This window comes from Cebidichthys violaceus, unplaced genomic scaffold (genome assembly GCF_023349555.1).
Source record: "Cebidichthys violaceus isolate CVI_PGR_0920_01 unplaced genomic scaffold, fCebVio1.0.p SCAF_74, whole genome shotgun sequence".
In the NCBI taxonomy this organism is placed as follows: Eukaryota; Metazoa; Chordata; class Actinopteri; order Perciformes; family Stichaeidae; genus Cebidichthys; species Cebidichthys violaceus.
The window spans coordinates 293948-314313 of record NW_027176958.1 but is presented as its reverse complement, the minus strand read 5'-3'; the positions used below and the strand labels follow the sequence as shown (position 1 = coordinate 314313).

General features: G+C 45.6%; 1 protein-coding gene and 1 pseudogene across 1 annotated transcript; both read right to left on the bottom strand.

Moving 5' to 3' along the window:
• Nucleotides 1-1115: 1115 nt before the first annotated feature.
• Nucleotides 1116-1890, bottom strand: LOC137892017 (uncharacterized; annotated as a pseudogene).
• A 1551-nt stretch (nucleotides 1891-3441) lies between these two features.
• On the bottom strand, nucleotides 3442-19404 carry cunh10orf90 (chromosome unknown C10orf90 homolog). The gene is made up of 12 exons (XM_068736972.1): nucleotides 19335-19404; nucleotides 18920-19066; nucleotides 18002-18786; nucleotides 16367-16433; nucleotides 13867-13958; nucleotides 11419-12688; nucleotides 9650-9802; nucleotides 9262-9371; nucleotides 8565-8736; nucleotides 7249-7312; nucleotides 6824-6914; nucleotides 3442-5141 (listed from the first exon to the last, which is right to left on the bottom strand). The coding sequence occupies exons 3-12, from the start codon at nucleotides 18596-18598 to the stop codon at nucleotides 5103-5105; spliced, it is 2655 nt and encodes an 884-aa protein (XP_068593073.1). The 5' UTR covers nucleotides 18599-18786; nucleotides 18920-19066; nucleotides 19335-19404; the 3' UTR covers nucleotides 3442-5102.
• Between the last annotated feature and the right edge of the window lie 962 nt (nucleotides 19405-20366).

The window sequence follows — 20366 nt, the reverse complement described above, 5'->3', positions numbered from 1 at the left end:
TGAAAGCCCTTCTCCTGAGCCCTTGTTCACACGGCTCCCTCCGCCCATTCGTCTCAATCAGGCTGTATTTCCCCCCCAAGCAGGTAAACATCCTGTCAAACACAGATCGGCTCAGACCTTCTTCCAAATGCACCCGACGAGGACTTTGGAACCCCGCGAGAAAGGAAACAGGCCGACCACGAACCGTTGATGAATAAATGAACAGCTTCCTCGCGCTTTGATCCCAGTTTTACACATTTTGCCCTTGCCGGGTAATTAATTCCCAGGATTCCACAGTTGAGTGGCAGTGGAAGTTTTTTTTTCTTTTCTGCGGGGTGCAACTCCTCCACACTCACCACTGTTGGACTTATACTGTCCTTGTTGAAATCCCCACCTACGGGGCATGGAACACTGGTGACTGGGATATCATGAGCCACAGCCCAAAGGGTTGCAACCAGTGGGACAAAACACACGCACACGCACACACACACACACACACACACACACACACACACACACACACACACACACACACACACACACACACAAACACACAAGCCCAGACACAAACACACAAGCCCAGACACAAACACACTCTGACATCACATTTGGAGCTCTCAAAAAAAGCAGCTATTAGTCATGTGTTGCTTGGCTGTCATAAGCATAACAAACAGCACAATTTACAGGTTTTTACTAAAGCTACTTGACTCCTTAAGTTCAACACCAAACAATGAGACTTTTATGTTTGCCACTAAAATAACTCTGGAATTCATCCATAATTGAAAAATTGAAGTATGTTTTGAAGTGCCCTGAAAAAGTGAAGTATGCCTAAAAGCGCCAGCGAAATGCCTCAAGTGCTACCACCACTGATTACCGAAGAGAGTTCCAGCGTCATCAATTATACAGCGGTCCTCTCCTCTGAGGTGCGCGCAGTTAAAATGTGATGTTCTGCTTCTCACGCGCAGATCCAGAGGAGAGAACGAGAGAACGCTAGGAATTTAGCGAGCTTTGTCTACTCTGGAGATGTCGCATTCTGCCCAAACATGTGTTATAGATCTGTAAGACCGGTGTACTAACAAAGGCTTTCATAAAACATGAGAGTAAAACCAGCCAAAAAGGTGAGACACGCATGAAGAATAGAGAGACACAGAGAGGATAAATGCACAATATGCAGACAGGTTCATTTTATTCAACCTGTCTTTATGTTTCTAGGTGATGGTTCAATTTGACATGTGCCTGATAATTAATCAATTAAGAAAACAATCTATTCGTATACTTTTGCCCATAGATCTCGCCTATAATAGGCTCAAAATGCTTCACATCTTGTCCGCCTCTTACCTTCAGCAGATCCGGAGAGCACACTGCCACACACCGGGACCGAGACACATAAAGCCTGAAGCGCTGTCAAAATAACAAACTTCAGACTCCGGCTCCCGAGGTTCATGATGCCCGGCTGAAGCGTGGACGGGACTGGCCAAAAACTGTTTCACTGCAGCGCAACCATCATACAATCCAACAACAGCTGATGTGCAAGAAGTCCCCCCCCCACCCACCCACCACCACCACCACCCCCCCCCCCCACCCTGCCCCCTCCCTCCCTCCCCCCCCCCCCCCCCAAAAAAAAATAAAATGACTTCCTGAAATATGATCGAGCGTTTGAGCGGTGCCTTAGGAAATCCCGAGGACAGCTGATTCAACTCCGTGCGCTTTCCCCATTCAGAGACGTCCAAGTCCAGAGCCGCCTCGCGCACCCCCCCTCCAAAAAAAAAAAGTGAGGTAAATGAGGAGCCACCGGGGGAAACATTCACAAATAGACAACACAAGCCGCCGCTGTCTCAGTCGCCCACTGGAATGACATCGATTCCAGGAGCAATTACTGGCGAGATGTGTTGTCTTATGAGTGGGTACCATGTGCTTCAATGAAACGCTCCGTGCTCCGCGAGGTCCTAACGCCTCCTGCAGCAGACGTTATTAAACGAGTATCAAGCTACCGGGAATTAACAAGGCACAACATCCGGTTACAGCTTTCAAACATAAAACCCCCTATAACAATTATAATGCATTTTTGCAATATTGTTTTTACAATAAGATTAAAATAAAGAACGTACTTAACGAATATAAACTAAAATAACTTAAATCAAATGCTGTTTTTAATGCTTTTTGTGGTCGTCCTCTCTCGAAGAAGCTATTATTTGGACCTTGAGTTAAGATTATTGTTGTCATATTACAGGCGTTCCGTGCAAAGTACAGACATTTAACCCATATGCCACAAAAAAAAAAAACTGGGACGCAGAGACGCGAATCTAGCGTTTTTATTTTGAAGGCAAACTACTCCATTTCCGGCTTTCCTCTTATCCGTTTCTCAACTTTACCCAACAGAGGTTCGGTAGGCGCACACATACTGTAGAAGCCCACATCAAGCGTACATTTGAATATTTCAGCCTACACACTATCACTCACAGATGTTATTATGCGTGCCCGTTGTTATTCAGTCAGAGCAAGCTGAAAGCAGCAGTGTGTGGGAGAAAAATGGCCAACTTGCACATTTAGGTGAATGTGTCAACGTAAAGAATATTTTACATTTTTTTCTTCTTAATGTATACAGATATGCAATGGTGATTGCTGGGTATGTGTTTTGATATTGTTCAATGTCAAATCTGTGTGTGTGTGTGTGTGTGTGTGTGTCGGTGGATAGTCTGGTGGCATGGGTTTGAAAACATGAATATTTCAAGATATCTGAATCAATATATATCCATGAGACTCACAAGCAGCTATACTCAACTTGTCATCCCTGGTGAGATGCACTCAAAAGGATTACTGTGCATGGACCCACATGTGGACATGATCCATTCCAACAGTGCGGCTCAGCTCAATAATGCTGCTCTTCAGCGTGTGTCCTCTGCACACGGCCATCCACTTCAGGAGGGAATGCAGGCAGAAAGCAGGTGTCCTGTTCTCTGAAAGCTGTTTTGTCCCCTGACAGGAGAAACATGAAAGTGCAGTGTTTAAGGTGCAGTGTGCTCTCAGAATGAAGACTTCGGGTGAAGTCGCAGCAGCACATCCAATTGTTGCCTAACGCCGTTTGAAATAGGAACTATAGAGTGCGAGCCCAGTGTCATAAAACCCCAAATTCCTCAAAAAGTCTTCTTTCAGGTTCAAATATGAAAAGGAAATAAAAGACAACCGAGGAGTATTTCTCCGCATGCTGATTTCACTGGAACCAAACAGTCAGCTATAGGACGTTACAAAGAGCTGATCTTTTGCTCTTTCTAAGAACCAGGATGCTTGAAGGAAGATAAGGCGCAGAGAAGAGCAGGCACTGAAATAGGAAGTTGTGTTGCTGTGCTATAGGACAGATAACAGCCAACAATAAATCCCAACTTCTTGGAGATTATTCCATCCAACCTCTGTTATTATGTCAACGCAGTTCAGGAAAAAAAACAACTCAACTTTTCACCGGTGTCTGAAGACAAGCATTTAATAGTCACATTTGGGACGAAAACAACTTAAATATAAAATCATGAAATTCAAATACAAAATTGCTTCAGTTGAAGAATTGTATTGATAGTGAAACAACGCACACACAGTAAATAACCTTTCTTCAAGCAGCAGTCATGGTTCCCAGTTGTCTTAAAATGACTAATTTAGAAAGACAGACACAATTATGATCCATTATTTATGATCACCCACACGTGGCATGTGCTCTGACAAGAAATAAGCTTTACAAAAACAGTCAGGCGTAATCGTCTCTGTCTTCTCCAAGACATCGGTGCAAATTTAGATGGATGAAACAGCTGGACTATGAAGAAACTCCAACTTGAGAGGCTAATGAGTAAAATAACAATTAAGAATAATGAAGAGCGTCTGCTCTGTTGCCTGTTATTTCAAAAAATAACTTTTGATTTATCGTCCCCGACTCCGTCGTGTCGTGGAGAGCCCGCTCTGAGCACGCTCACTTCGGAGCCCACGAATCTAAATCTGCAACGGCGGGGCCACCGTGTCCATCATGAGACAAAGACGGGGACAAAGAGTCCATTCAAAAGCGGCACTGTCCATTGACGGGCCATTTTCCAGTGAGAAGAGGTCACATTCCTCCATCTTACAGCTCTTAATCTCTGGCACTGAAATGATGGCAGAGCGCACTTCAGTTCTAATGAGGAAGACGACGGTTGAAGACCGTCCTAGAAGGGGACCGTTGGAGCATAATGAGTGATATTCTGTCTTACATCACATGAGATCATGCGAAAAGTGGCTGCGTGAGAGGAGCTCACTCTGCATCCCATTACACGAAGCATTCTGGAAAACAAAGGCAATTTGCAATCAAGTGAGAAGAAGATAACGCAGATAAAAAACAAAAACAAAGCATACGTTGCTGGTTTGTATCGTACATCAAAAGGGGTACATCAGTCATGCGATGTCTGGTTTGTGACCAAAATGTGATTTCATACGTTCATTTTGGCCATCTTGCATTTGTAATTGCATACCGCAAGGACAGCTGGGACAGCTGCGCCATGGAGACAAGCATCTGTTTTTCTCAAAAGACAATTCTGTGGCAATCTTTCAAAAACCAGAAGGTCATTTGACAAAAAAAAAACTCGCACTGTTTTGAAGGAATTTCTTTCTGCATCAAATATGTTCTGTCCTCCGAGTCCACCAATTATTAAACCTGTCCTATCCACACAAAGACGGACACATTAACACAATTGAACTGTTTCATCAGCAGGTCATTTGTTGGATTAGGAGGTACAGTGAACCAGGTTAAAGGGGATTTTTTTTTTTAAATGTATTATTGTGCATCAAAATATTATATTTTTTATCCAGATGGGCAGAAGAATCTTTTGATGGTATTGAAAAAAAACTTCCGAAACAGTAAGCGATGTTAAATGACCTTCTGGGCTCTTGAAAGATTACTGCAGATTCATCTCCCAGGGAAACAGATGTTAAGCTCGCTAGCGTGGATAATAAGTAATGGAAATACACGAGACCAACAGACACCCGGCTGTGGCCTCCACTGATGGTTTAACTCATATTCAGCACTGCCAGAGGTCACAGGTCACTCCATCGGTCTGTTATACACTGCGACAGGCCTCGTCATGTCATCATCTTCGTCTGTCATCGGTCGCTCAGCTGTTGCTCCTTTGGAGAATCTGATCCAACAGTTTCTGCAATGAGAAAACACTCAGATTACTAAAACACTCGGCGGCTATAGATCACCAGTCTGGTCCTCAAAAAACCCACGAGGCCTTTTTTTTCTTTTTTTTACAATCTAGGCGAACGCACAAACGTCACGTGGAAATCAAACACGTCCTGCACAGAACGGAGGATCGAAAACCCCGCCCCTTCGTCCTCTCACCCACACGTTCGGGGTTTCCAGCTCCTCTTTCCAGGATCCTGCTTCGATCGACTGGCATCGCCCGTCTCCCCTGTGTTATCTGCCAAAGCAGCAGCAGCAGCGGTGTGTGTTTTGCACCCACACTGTCTGCAGCTCGGGCTGAATGGTGGCACTGCACCGTGGCTCTCTCTGCCACCGAAGGGCAGAACACAAGGCCTCACACACTCTGAGCACAATGAGACCGTTTCACGGGTTCTCTCCGTAAAGACAACGAATACACGACTCCTCCAGCAAATCCAGCTCTGTCCTGGGCAATAATTATTCATCATGCGGTAAGAGAAAAAAAAAAAGAGTAATAACCACTTCATGTGCAGGAAATGCATCTGAAGTGTAGTTTTTTTTTAAAGTATAGCTTTTCAAATGAAACTCCTGGGAGGACGTGTAAGAAAATAGCAAAAGTTTGGCTGCAGCGACATCTAGTGGAACAACGAGCTCATTGCGCTTAAAGAAAAGGCAAGCTGTAGAAATCTGGGACTCCTTTTGGAAATGACATTTACATCCATTTATTTTCATCTCATTTCTTTGATGTTTCTTTGCAGAGTTACATACGAAGGGTTCAGCAGAACTAAATCAAAGATCACCTTGATGACACGTTACCAAAGGCAGAAGTGCACACTGTAAAAATATCCCTGTAACAATACAATTATTATCATCAGATCTGGGAAGATTTAATTAAAATGGAGGAACGGCGACATATAAATCTTTCACAATTCCTACTTCAATTGCTTCATCGGAGCACAATATGAAAGGGAATAAATCACTGTCAAGACCCCCACGTATATCATTTATTGTAATACGTTATCCAGCCCGCAAACTGGTCTACCTCAACAGGAGAATACCCAGAAACACACCGTCCACCCCCCTCGTTATTGTGTTCCTACGTTTTTAGATACCCTTCATCCTTCGCGTGGTCTCAGTTAACCATGATGGACTTGGCAGGGCGCTTCAAAGACTTTATTTTCCACGGTCGCACTGCCGCGATGAGAGAAGAGGCCGTCGTCGCGCCATTACCGAAGAACGTCCCACCGCTTGCGAGGTTTAATTGAGCCTATCGAGGAAGGTTGTGTTATCGCTTGCTTAATTGCCTGTGGGTCACATACGCGATTAATGTTCTGCTCAGTGTCTCGGGCAAGTTGTTAACACTGTGGCGTAGCTGGTTTGAGGTTATTTGCTTTGTTCCATATTTTCAGGGTGATTCAGCTCATCATTTTCTGCATAGATATTGAAATATTAAAACTTCCGGCAGGTGTGGTGAACACAAGGACCAGTCTGTTTGCGCTAATGTGGGTTCATCTTATTCATGATTTTTCTCCCTTATGTGTTGCTTTTAATGCGCTGCACCATTCCCTTGAAAAGGAAAAAAAGTCCTAAATGTCCTTTTCATCGTTCTAAACCCAAATTCAGCCTGGTTTTAATCATCTGTGTTTTAGCAAATACAGATTTAGAGATTACCTTTTTGAAGAGTTCCACTCGCTGCCTGTTGCTCAAACACACCTCCCTCTTCTTCTCCTCCTCTTTCTTCCTCTTCACCTCTGCATGCGGTCTGTAAACAATATGATCAATTTGTGCCTTTTATGAGTTGCTGGTAAAAAAGAAAAGGGCAGTTTAGGGTTGATTTTTTTGCACCGCTACTCAACTACGCGGCGCACTATGTTCTGTATAAATCCGCAGGCTAAACACCTTGCGAGGCAAGGACGTGAAAGAGAAACACACAATTAGAGCAAAAGTCTTGGCAGAGGAACAAAAAAGCAGCATAATTTGTACGGAGAAATCACCGATGCAGACACGTGAAAGCAACACGAGAGATAAGGACGCATCTGATTGCAAAGAAAAGGCACCTGACGGTGTGCCAAGGTAGAGATTGAGATGGAACTCACCGCTTAGATCTCGGCTGCGTCTCTTTCCCAGTAATGGCTCTATCTCTGGCTTTGAAAAAGTTATCTGGAAACACACACACACACACACACACACACACACACACACACATACATAATGCTGATTGAGTTGAAGGCTCTAAAGCATGGCAGTGGATCACTCCAGCTTTTCCATGTGTTTGAGGAGACTGAAAAGAAAAGATCTTGGAATTTGTGATCTTGTCTGTTCTTTTCGGGAGAATCTCCCGAAAAGAACAGACAAGATCACAAATTCCACCGTCTCCACTAGCATCTGAAGAATTATGAAGAACAATCTCACCAGCGTGCAAGAAACTGTGATTTCCATTTTTTAAAATCTCTCCCTTTCCAAGCCGTCACTGACTCACTGGTGTATTTGTGTTGTTGTTGTTGTTGTTGTTGCAGCCAGCAGAGGGCAGAGAGAGCTACGAATTGAACTGTCACAAATCTTTAAATTCTGTATTGTTTACTGCGAAGCCTGGCACTGAAAGGAAACCTCATCAGACAGAACATTGTGTCGAGAGCTTAATGGCATTTGAAGGTCACAGAAATATCTTCGCTGTAATCCGACGTTGGCAATCATTCTGAAACCCTATCATTCAATAGAGGAGCACTTGCATACATACATATATATATATATATATATATATATATATATATATATATATATATATACATACACACAGTATACGCAATAAAGCCGTTTGTTTCATATCTTATACTTCAAGTGGCTTTTATTGTATTTAGTCACAGCTTAGCCTGGGGTGCCAGTTCTCTCCCCTCACAGTTGGCCTAAAGATAGCTAAGATGAAAATGTATTTTTATTACATTTCAGATTCTAGTGATCCATCACAACTATAATAGATTCTTTGCTTTTTTTTCATTTCCTCTGTACATTGTATTTATGTTACATGTGTTCCTTTAGCTTTTCTGTGGAATATCTTTAGCTTCATGGACGTATAGAATCTGAATGATGTCATGGCGGATCACCTTGTCTAAAACTACCGCCAACTGAGAATACTGGGTTTCAGCGGAGGATTTTAGTGGATTAGCATCCCTTCGAGCTAAAAAATAAATGTGAATATTATGTATAATTGAACAAAATGCTACCCATCAGCAGCTTGGATCCAGAAATATTGGTCCGAGCATTGAAAAACAACACACAGTGGCTGAAAACTGGCCCCCCTCGCTCTTTGTTCTGTGTCTGTATGCGTGTGATTATGATGTGGCAAACGGCCACTGCAGCTGCAACAGAACAATGGGCAGTACGACAGAGGTGAGGGCGGCCGCTGGCACCGTACCGTTCGGAGAGGTTCCCCGTCCACCGCGGGCTCTCCTCTGCCTAGCAGCGGCATCCGACCGCGGGCCGACCGAATCCGCCTGATCCCTCCTCTCCCGCGACCTCCGCTCCAGCTCTCGCAGTCTGCCCTGGGATTGACTGATGAAGTCTGGCCTGGACTTCTGCAGCGCGTCCTGCCAAAAAAAACAGAAAAACCAGAAACATATTGCTCTTCTTGACAAAACACTTCAAGGCCCAACGTCCCATTTCCACCAGCTGACGTCGTGGTGTACTAATCTCCACAAGGGGTTAAGATAAACCTGAGTTGTTAGATAATTAACAGCACAGAGTAAGAACATGTATGTGTGTATTACTTAGATTTTTTTCAAATTCTCAAATTCTCAAATTTTGTAATTGTTTTATTTTTGTATTATTTATGTGTATATGTACTGTATGTATATGTGTGTATGTATATGTATACATATGTGTATGTGTGTATGGATGCAGGTGTATATGTATGTATGTATTCATTGTAATGTATGGTTGATTTTTAATGCATATCTTGAAAATCAATACAAATTTGATCACAAAAAAAAAACAGGGATTTAAAGAAAGAAATACACAAACATGTGCGACAAATAGACAGTTGGAGAATCAAATCCTAATTCTATTGTTTCATTGTCATATTGGCGAAAAAAAGAAAATACCTCTGAACTCACCTGTAAAGAAATAGTTTTCGGTGACCTTTCGGTTTCTAAAGCGCCATTAGGTTGGTTGTGGCGCTGGATTGTTCTTTCATCCGGATGTGGCTTCACACATTTCCCCTCATCTGTCACAACCACGGCAGAAAAAAAACCAAAACAAATTTCTTGCTTTTAATTTACGCCTGTCCTGTCTTCACGTGCCCAACATAGCCCTCTGGGCCAGCTATGACATATACACACACATACGCATATAACAGGCACAGTATGTAAGAGCACTGCATCTGTATACTGATTCAATCAAAGATGTAGCTCTGGAAACAAAGTGGTGATTGTAACAAAGATCAATGTTTTATAAGGTGAGAAATTATGATTGCGTGGGAGGGGACGGGAGAAGTAATAATACCAGTATTTCCCTGAGGCGATGCAGCGGAGTCCTTCTCAGATTCGCCATTTGGCGTTTTCTTCTTGCTAAGCTGCCTTTGGAGTTTGATATTTGCGATGATGGCGGCTGCGTTGATGGCGAGCACTTCCTCTTGAGACTGATGCGAGTTGGGATCTGAAAAAGCAAGAGGGCTTTGATGTAAGTGAGGAGTGAGAATAAACATTGACACCGGCTGTGACTGAGCCGCCGCCATCTTGCCTCGTCGAGGTGGTTTTAAAATGATTTCAGAACGTCCCGCCTCCTTCGCAGGTCGACTGTATCAAACGTAGAATTTAAATTACGCCGCCTCGGGCCTCCTAATTAATTGATGACGGCCTTAATGAAAGCGATTAAGGAATAATGAATAATTTCACACGGAGAAAAGACATTCAAGAACGAAGAACAACTCGCTCAGCAGAAAAACTCCCCTCTCAATGTTATTCGTTCACCTGGATAAGTAACATTAAGTAACAGGATGGCTCTGCGGCGGGTGATTAAAACCACCCAGAACATCATTGGCAACCACCGACACTGAAGCATCAGGGGCATTAATGAGGAAAGGAGCCTGCGAAGAGCTGAGGGGATATTAAAAGACAAAAGCCACCCCAGACACAACCTGTTCACCCCGCTGCCATCTGGAAAGAGACGCAGAAGCATCAGCTGCCGAAGCACCGGACTAGTTGTTCTTGTTTGTTTTCTTTCCTATGTGGCATAATTGGGACTACGCTCTAAAATGTCGTTGCGCAACCCTGTCGCACAATGACAAATGAAAAGCCTTGTAACCTCGTCATATTCGGCATTTGCCAAACAACAGCTTTTACGTAATGACACGGCATTTTAGCCACGTGTGAGGACTTCCATTCAGAACTGTGGACAAGACTTGAAACTTTGACCAAATGAGCGCTTGAGACTCTTACAGCCTAAAGACTATGTAGCCAAAAACATTGATAGAACTCGCATCTTCATGTGCAATTTTACTTATGACCACGTGAGATGAGACTTGGCCCCAAAAACACTCAGAAACTGCTCTGCATTCAAGTCACGGAGGCTAAACCTTAGCAGTAAAGAAATAAGATTCAACATTTTTGGGTAAAACGTCCGTTCACTTTCTTGCCAAGAGTTCGATCGATACCACTTTTGGATATGAGAGAGGTATTGATCCCCTAATCTAATTCTCGATAACAAAGCAAAATACGTCTATTTACCAAAATGTTGAACACAATGTATTAACCTTTACCTCGCTTTCATAAGTCAAACCAGAACCAAAAACCGAGGAGCTAGACTGACAGGTAGATTTGGATTTTGGGCCTAAGCTACTCGATGAGTCCCCACAGTGTGACTGTGTGAACAGATATCTGTCCCCGCAAGATGATTACAACGACAGAAACAACATATATAACAGCTACATTGCAGGATCTGGATGCCAATACTTTATTTTTCACCATGTTTAGCAGCTCGTGATTTCTTTTCCTCCCCTGTGCCGTTGAGCGTGAAGGAGGCCTAGAATAGATCATGCAAAGAGATGCGTGGGCAAACTGAAGGAAGGGGAAGACGGACGAAGCGACTGTAGGTACCAACGGGCCTCCGAATCGATGCTATCGATAACTTCAAGCTAGAACACGCAAATGGCACAAAGGAGGTGTATATTTAGACGTCGCCATCCTTTGAAAAAGAAAAAAACGGAGATCAGAGACGAAAGGGAGCCCGGTGCGCTGACAGGAAGACAGTCAGAGTGGGACAGAGAAACCTACCCGGGGCCGGGATGAGCGTCAGACAGGAGGACGCCCTCCTCATCGCGTTCTCCGGCGGCAACCTTCCTTGCCGGCCTCCGTTCGGCTGACCTGCTTCTTCCGCTGCTGTCTGACGGCTGACGAGACTACTGCCGGAGTTGGTCTCGGCCCCCCGTGGGAGCCCAGAGCTCCACTCCCTGGCCGCTGGTTGTGCCACGTTCTCCTCGCTCGGCTCCGTGTGTCCAAACATATTGCCGTAGCAGCTCAGCGGTCTGTGCGGCCCGTCCGATCTCTGTCCAGCCGCCTTTGGAGAAACCTCAGAGGGTTTGGGCGCTGCGATAGCGGCGGGGCTGCTCATGAAATGACTCAGCGTGGATTGGTGCAGTGCGCCGTCGCTTTTCCCTGGATCCAAAGCGGGTGCGTGTGGTGCCACAGCAGCATTTGGCCTCTTTGTGGAATCCAGATGGTGATGTGAAGGTGCTGCACTGGGTTGTGACTGTTTCCCCTGACTCCACGCGCTGTTTTCCTTGTACACCCCCTCTGTGTAGCTGTGTCTGTACTCCGGGTGCCTCGTCGCAGACCTTTCCTTGGCTGGACTGTAGCTCTCCCTGTGCTCTGTCACTTTGATGATGGTGGCCTTTCTTCTGTGGACCACCGTGTCCGAATCACGGCTGTCCGGCGGGGTGCCCGCGTTTTTTGTGCTGGAGACAGGGCCGGACATCGTCCTTTGCTCTATCACTTTGACGATAGTGGCCTTCCTCTGCACCGTGACCTGCCTGGAGTCTGGGTCCATGGAGGGAGAGCGGTCGCGGGCATCGGAGCCAGGCAAACTGGCCGATCTGCTCACTTTCCTGGAGGAGATGGTGATAGAGGAGAAGCCGGCTTTGTTCCGAGGGATGAGCGTAGTCGCGGCGGAGTTCGTCTGTATGCGTGAAGGCTGTGAGCCGCTGTTTGTTCTACACAGGGGGACCGTCGCCCTTATAGGCTGAACGCCGCCCGTCCTCTGCAGGGGCGCGTGGGACTTGTTCGTATCTGCGCTGTTCATCCCGTGCGGTTTGCGGGGATCGGCAAAAGTCGTTTGATGCGCGGGAGCTTGCTTGAGGGCGGCCATGCTGGTTGTTTTCATCAGAGAGGACCTGTTGGAGGCCGAGCTGGTCCCGGCGGGGAGCACATTGGATTCGCTGCCTCCAGGGAAAACCGGCACCCTGTTGGTATTCCAGCGCCTCCTCAGAGCTTGAAAGCCTCCAGGTCGGTCCTCTTCGTTAGCAGGAAAGCTCCGCTTTTCTGGCACCTACAGCATGCGGATGAAAGAGATTCTCTGTGATAAAGATCCTTAATTACGCACGGAAACCCCATCCCGCCCGCTAATGTCTCCTGCTAAATGTTTTTGTCATTAATCAACACAATAAAACATATGCTGTGGGTTCATCTAGCCAATTTCAGCTCCCGTGTTCAAGCGGCAAATACAGAGAATGAAGCATAACACGTATATTAACGATACGACGGCGCTCTAATATTACACTTCAACAGCGGGTCAGCTGTCTCTTGTATTCCTTCAGGGCTTTGCTGTTTGTTCTCCAGTCAGATGACTCTCCCCATGCTTGACACAGGCCCCAGTAGCAATGGAAGCAGCAGCAGGAGGAGCCAGCACACAGCGTGACTTATCCCTCGCGCATTCACAATGAGACTCTATCCACCGAGAGGCAAGAAGAAGCAACCATTCTGGCCCTTGGCCCAGAGGGGTTTGATGGAGCAATGCTGATATGACTCTGTTGTTGTACCCTCCAGCAGGGTTCACCAGGCGACATACGGCCCCGATCCACCATTTATTAATGCTGCATAAACCTAATTTCTATGTGATTTAGCCATTTGCACTTCTGTAACACCTTGTGGCTGTCGACAAATAATTGTATAGATGCCTACTGCATAACCATTCCTCATACGATGATAAAAATGTTCATTAAATAACTTCAGATTAGGGCAATTAGACAGGGTTGATTATGGCTGCAGACAATCTGGTCCACTTAAATCTTGTAAAAAGACTTTTTTTTTTTGTCATCAGTACAAAACAGTCTAGTCATTGGCAATGCTTCGGATGCTGCAGCAGACAGACAGCACACAGACACTGACATCTGTGCTGATAATGCTCCATAAAGCAAAGACGTCATCAGCGAGTTGATCATAAGTCATTTATTTTTATTTATTTTTTATTTCAGCGACTGTCCTGCATTCTGATGAGGCACCGACGCTTTGAGCCGCTGCTTATATTTTTCTCTAAACTGTTGAGCCACTTTTTCAAGGTTCCATAGAGGATCTTTGATTTTGCTTTCTTAACTTAAACTCCACCAGTACGTTTTCTAATGAACTGCGTATGAACTGTAGTGAATGACTGTCGTTTATTCCCTCATCTTTGAAAGGGACGGACTGCAGCTCTAAATGGATCATGTTTAGAGAGGTGTCATCAGTTACCTGATTAACGTCGGTGGAGTCTCGATCAGCTGTCCGCCACGTCTTCACACCCGAAGCATTCGGACCGGTGTGACTTTTCTCCACCTCTCCATCTATGTATAAAGGCAAAACAAATGATCCACTGTCACAGTCCTCACAAGACACACTCTCTCTCTCTCTCTCTCTCTCTCTCTCTCTCTCTGTCTCTACACACACACACACACACACACACACACAACTAAGGCTGAGTGTGTGGCAATGTTGACACTGTCAATAACTGACGTTGGCACAGTAAAGTGAATCCAGCACCACTTCTCTGCTCCCTCAGGAGACAGTACAGCGGCTCGACCGGTCCGCCTCTCAGCCCTGACTGATACTCTATCGCCGCCCTTAGACTGCCTGCCTGCCTGGCTGGCTGCATTTCCACCTGCTGCTGTTACCATGGCGACCGGCTCTCACATTGGGATAACCCCTTGAATGCTGTGTGGATAATCCGTTGGCTGTTTTCTATTTTTTTTTTCTTTTTTTTTTCTCCTCTCACTTTGACGGAGAAAAGCGAGGGACAGGGTGAAAATTGCAGCACTTTGCAAATGTGATTACGCCTGAAGGAACAAAGAGGTGCCATAACGGCTGCTTCTGACACCTGCTGTCATCACTATATGTGTCATTTCTTTCTCTTTTAAGGGCCACACACCAACTCCCCCCCCACCCCCACCCCCTCAAAGAGCTTCTCTCATTACCTCCACTACCTCAGCTCAAATGACCATTTTGTTCTGAATCAACAGCAGCTTAATATCCCGGAGGAAAATAAAGCAGCAAGGCCATATGGCAAATACACCCCCTCACCCCCAACCCCCCCCCCAATTCATCTCTCATCCTCATGAGTTTTATCTCAGTATGTGTGAGCCGGGTGTAAAGTGGCCCAGCCTGTCCAAACACGAAGGCCCCCTTTGGAGCACAAGATCCAATTTTATGATCATTTGCTCATTAACATCAGGCCATTTTCAGTTGGCTGAATGTGACGTGTGTGGTGGGGAGAGGGCACTAAGTGTCTGCAATAAGACCTCGAGGTCGGATTAAAAAGTACTTCTGCAAGGGTTGTCGGCAACAACCAGAAGGAGAGAGGGAGAGAGAGAGAGAGAGAGAGAGAGAGAGAGAGAGAGAGAGAGAGAGAAAAAGAACGAGGAAGAGGTGGGATAATTTGCCAGCCGGAGTGTAACCGAGTCACTTCTTGTTGGAATAATTGCAGATGGAATATCTGATAGTTTCATTTGCCTTTGGATGTGGACTCAAACGGATTTAAATGTCCTGACAGCCGAGCAAAAGCAACCGGCATCGAAAAACGAGACACATTTGGACATGCAGTCCTGCGTATCGATTCTTGTTTCTTTGCCGATCGTCTTTCTTCACCTCGTTGCTGGGATCGCAGCCCTGGCCAAATTTGCTGTGCGCACGGCACCTGTATATCATTATTATTCACTGTGAAGTAACCGAAAATATGAATATTTATGATCTAAGAGCATTCGCTGGAATTCCATTCATTGTGTCAACACAGCCACGCGCATGTGGCTTTTAACTAACAGTGCTTGTGACGTTAATAAGGTTTGCGGTGCTTAAAACACCTGCACTTTCTGTCTAAGTTGCCTTCCCGCCACGGACGGATTGCTTTGATTTCTGCCGGCAGCCCGAGCCTTGTCAATGTAATCTATGTATAAACAAGGCCGGGGGCTGAAAGATCACAGCTCAGATCAAACCCAGTGAGTGTGTGGGGCTGCCATGTTCAAAGATTAACAGGGCCGCTTCTCCAATCAGTCTGCATCTCTCCTTATCATTCGGCCTCCTTCTCATCTCCCCGTTTCTATTTCCTTTACCTGCAATCCTGCCGGGACACTGTGACACAACAGCCGGGACCAGCTGTACATGAAATTGACTTTTGTTTTTTTGTTTTTTTTGGGGGGGGGGGGGGGGTCTAAAGTGTTCGTACAGTCAGTCAGTGTGGAGCGGAGTGAAAGAGGACAGGAGCAACACTGCTGCAAGAAGCTGATTAGAGGCAGGTAAACTGTGTGGCAAGTCAGCCCTGAAATAAGCTTTTGTTCTCTCTCCGGCTAACCCGGGCCCCTGCAGTTACCCCGAGGCCATATTTGTTCTGGCAGTGATCAGTGCACTGAACATCACTTGAAACGGAACCTTTGTGTGTTTCGAGGGGGGTGGGGGGGGATTTTTCTGTCGCGCAAGAGAGTTACTTTGTGTTTTAAAATGTTGGTTCGGTTTTGCTTTTTAAGGGCGGAACTCTCGGTTATTTTGAAGTCCGTGACGTTTGCGGCGGGTTTTTCCAGTTATTTTTGATCGCAATGTTATTCCTCGACCTAACTGAGTGAGTTTGTTGCCTAAACCTTCGGCAAGTGTTTCCGTTTGAATTCACAGCGCTCGTTAACAGTGCTGTGCGTTAGACGGTGACGCCGAGGGCTCTGACACAGAGCATGTGACCGGTGGAAATGAGAACGTGTTGAAGGCTACGTACCCTGGTGCCTGTTGGCTGTCGCTCGATTCTTCTGAAATGTTGGAGTGATGGCTTGTTTCAATTTTACCTGTAAGCAACAACAAAAAAAAAAAAAAAGAGCCCATTATAGGTTACACAGAAAGCACCTTTGGCATCGACACGATCCCGGCGTCTGATACATTTAAAAAGAACACTTTCACATTTTGGGGAAAAGGCTTATTTGTTTCCTTGCTTACAGTGAGATGAGATGAAAATGAGGAAAAAGCTTGCCTGGCTCTGTCCAACATGTTTAAAAATGTAAATGATGCTTCATCTTATCAAATAGGTGCTTATTTCCATGCATTTCCAGAACAGGAATTGGATAATGCCAGGTTCAAAATGTTTCATTTCATGTTTTTTAGGCATATGAAAGGTTTTTAGGGACTTTGGATATCTGTTCATAACACTACAGTACTATCAACATGTTTTTATGAAAGAAATATGAACCATCCTCCGGAATATAAATAGGAATGAAACTGTAAGTGCTACTGAAGTGGAGATTTCTAGCTCAGAGTTTGAGAGTTCTTTCTTTAAAAGAGCACAAATTACAGAAGCTAATGCTAGCCCAAAAATCTCAAAATTGACCAATGCATGAAAAACAGTGTCTCCCCTTTAAACCCTTGTGAAACTAGCTAACTAGCCACTTGTTTACAGTGTTCATGCTAAGCTAAGCTAAGCTAGCTTAGCGTACAGCCAATGCGTGGTTTCTAACCTATATCCCCAGAATTTCAAAATATTCCTTTCGGCATAATCTCTCAGAAAGGTCTCATTAAATATCCTTTAAACTTCTTTTTTTTAAATTTAAGTTACTGTAGTAAAAATACACCAAAAATCTCAACACTGACTTCACATAATATTCTTTTTTTTTCCAGTGAAGAGTCACAAGGGAAGGAATGTGCGTTCTGCATCAGTTCAGTCTGACGCACAATGCACATCAGTCAGACCACAATCTCTGGAACAGAACAGCAACTTATTGATTTTTGAAGTCAAATCATCAGTTGGGTTGGTAATACTCCCAGGGCACAATGCTCCATCTCTGACCGTCACAGCTCCAAATGAGTCGTAAACCTTTTGAGAACGCGCGGAGTTCCTGCCGAGTAAGCTGTTTTTCAAAGGATGCCGGAGCTCTGCCTTCTCCCCGGGTAACTGAGGCTCGACTGCAGAACGACTCTCTGTGGCCCTATGCGTTTCAGTCTGCCTTGCCTTGCCTGGCGCCATGCACCATCGCCTCCATTACACAGCACTTTACCTTCAGACTTGCAGGGCTTACACTGTCTCGCTACCGTCTCAGAATCACAGCCTGAGAGGCAGCCGGTGCCAAATCCAGGGTAAATCAGCCCGGCGTCTTTCCAAAGGCCTGTTTTTAAAAGGTTGACAGCCTAAAGCATAGACATAAATGTTTTTCTATGGGGGTTTCTGTAAGAGAAGAATTCTCACTGCTTCAAAGTAAATCTCTAAGTGGAAGGAGGCCTTCCAAAATTAACTGCAGCTTTGTTTCAGCAGGTAAAGAACTGTTTCTCTAAGTTCTTCAAATATTGCTCATCTAAATGTAGAGAAATCCAGAAAAACTACTTTCTGATATGCTTGAGGCTCTTTGAGGTGTTATGTGTGTTTTACCTGGCCAGCAGAGTGGTCCGAAGACTGGTTTTGGTTACGAGCATCGCCCACCATCATGACTCTTCTTTGGATTGGCAGCCAGCCGATTTTGACTGGAGCCAGGCTGCTGAGTCGAGCCTGCTCCTTCCTCGGGGCCTGCATTATCTGAGCTCTCTCCCAGCTTCCTCTGCGCTCTGGAGGAGAAAAAAATCCCGTTTGGAGGGACTCCTGGCTGCCCAGCGAGCTCTCACACAGGCTGGGACTCCCACACGACGACGAGGCCCTGCTGTAGGAGGGGACCTCCGGGTGTCTCCAGACAGGTCCGGTGGGCTCTCCGTCGAGAGCAGGCATGGATGCCGTCCAATCGCTGAAAGCCGGAGCCTGACCGTGAACCGGGGCTCTGAGAAGTTCGCTCTCTATCCTCTGCAGGTGCTCGAGCCATCCGTCCAGCTGGCGTCCTCCTTCGATGGCGCTCTGGGGCCGAGGCGCACGTCCGGGGCGAGAAACCCGGGGCAAAACCTCCCCTTCTGGTATCAAGCTCTCCCAGTAGGACTCGTCTCCCGATCTCCTCCAGCTCGGGGCTCTCCGTAGGTGGGCAGCTGGCCTGCGGAGAGTCATCCCTCTGGAGCTCAGGTAAACACTCACTGCTCTCGGGTTTCAGGCCACAATAGAAGCCCTTTACAGAGGAGGTATTAATGAGACTCCCCTGGCTCGACTGGACTTCTTCCCGTGAGGCATGCCAGAAATGCACTGCAAGGAATTAGTAGCTAAGAGAATGCTGGAGGCATGTGGGACGTCACAGATATCTGTTACGAGAAGGTATCGGAATACAGATGAGAATGAGAAATAGGAGCAGATTATTCAAGATCATAAGTACATTACTTCAATTTCCATGGTTTTATTACACCACTCCACGGTGCTGCTGGTACCGTTACTTACCAAAACACCCCTTTTTTTGCTCGCATTCCAACTCCTCACTCCTTTGAAGTGAACGCTGTGTTGATTTGAACTATAGGTCCTGGTGAGTACCGTCTCCAGCGAAGGCCGGCAGCAATGTGAGGGATGCTTCGCCCAACAAAAGAGTTACTGAGGGCCGAACATCCAATGCAGAGAGGGAGATGGAAAGAGACAGAGGGGTGGGCGGGCCGAAAGAAGAAGAAAAAAAAACAACAAACACTTGTTGACAAGATCTCCATTTAAACAAAGAGCACCATTTAACATTCGGCATCGTAAATCAACAAACTGTCTAATTTAGGGTTCATGCGAATCAAACTCCCTGACATTCAGGCGTCCTCACAAACGATAGAGCATCACTAATGAGCAGATTATCCACGTTATTCCATGAGTCACTTACTGCTTCAGAAAGCCTTTCTGCTCTTCCTTGTGATCTCGTGGTTAGCGGCTGACGATGAGGCGCCGCTGTCCTCGAGCCTCTAACTGAGCCATGTGACATTTGCGAGACTGTCTTTTAAAAAAAATGGGCCAGTGTCCTCTCGGATAAGTAGCCGTGACCCACGTGATGTCCCACAATGCAGTGAAGAGTGAAAGGGTGTTTCCGAGACAAGGCAAGATTCTGTTTTTAGCTTTTTACTTAGAGGCGAGTTGAACACAGATGTTCAAAGATACAACTTCCTCTAAAAAAAAAAAAGAGAAAAGAATTGGCAGTTGCTTGGATGTTTAATGAATTTCTCAGTGGATTAGCAGTCCCCCAGATGTTCTTCAAAGCAGCTTAAGTCCCTCTCGGTGGTATAACATTTTGCAATCGTCGTTCAAAGACAGAGATAACGCAGAGATATCTTAAATTACTGTGACCCGCTCCAAGACACCTTTTCAAGCCGGGGCGCTACACGCAGAAGGAATATGCAATGGTGTAAAAAAAAAAAATCAAAAACAGATCAGGAACCCAAATGAGTTAGGACAGATTTTAAACAAGGTTCAGAAGATGTAGGTTATTGGCTGTGAGAATGAGTTTCGAAAGCGACGCCGCCCTCTGCTGGCAACACTCCAACATGACGAGTGGAGAAAAGTGAGAGCAAAGGAGAGACAGGTCATGGGGGTTCCAGAGACTTCTCTAAAAGATGTGATGCAACCACAGAGAGGATGCAACATTTGTGCAAACAAGAGGGATTTCAAAGGTGTGCACCAGGTGCATCCCCCCCCCCCCCCCCCCCCCCCCCCCCGATGTCTTTCATTGCTTTGGCTCCCGTAGCTTCACCATTAAGCACAAAGGAGGAGGGACAAAGACCCATATCAAAGATCACAGTACAACTACTGTAATATGTTTTTATTAATGATAGGATTGAAATAAAATAAAACTGGGTGTGAGTGGTGTGTAGCTATTTATTTATGTAATGCTGATTACAGCGGGGACGTTATACTATTGACA

Excerpts from the sequence above, each read along its gene's own strand:
- cunh10orf90 (XM_068736972.1), bottom strand. The coding sequence starts at position 18,598 with ATGACTCTCCGCAGGCCAGCTGCCCACCTACGGAGAGCCCCGAGCTGG. Across the intron at positions 9,803-11,418 it reads GACGCTCATCCCGGCCCCGG|ATCCCAACTCGCATCAGTCT; the intron begins GTAGGTTTCTCT and ends TTGCTTTTTCAG. Across the intron at positions 6,915-7,248 it reads ACGCAGCCGAGATCTAAGCG|ACCGCATGCAGAGGTGAAGA; the intron begins GTGAGTTCCATC and ends TATTGTTTACAG.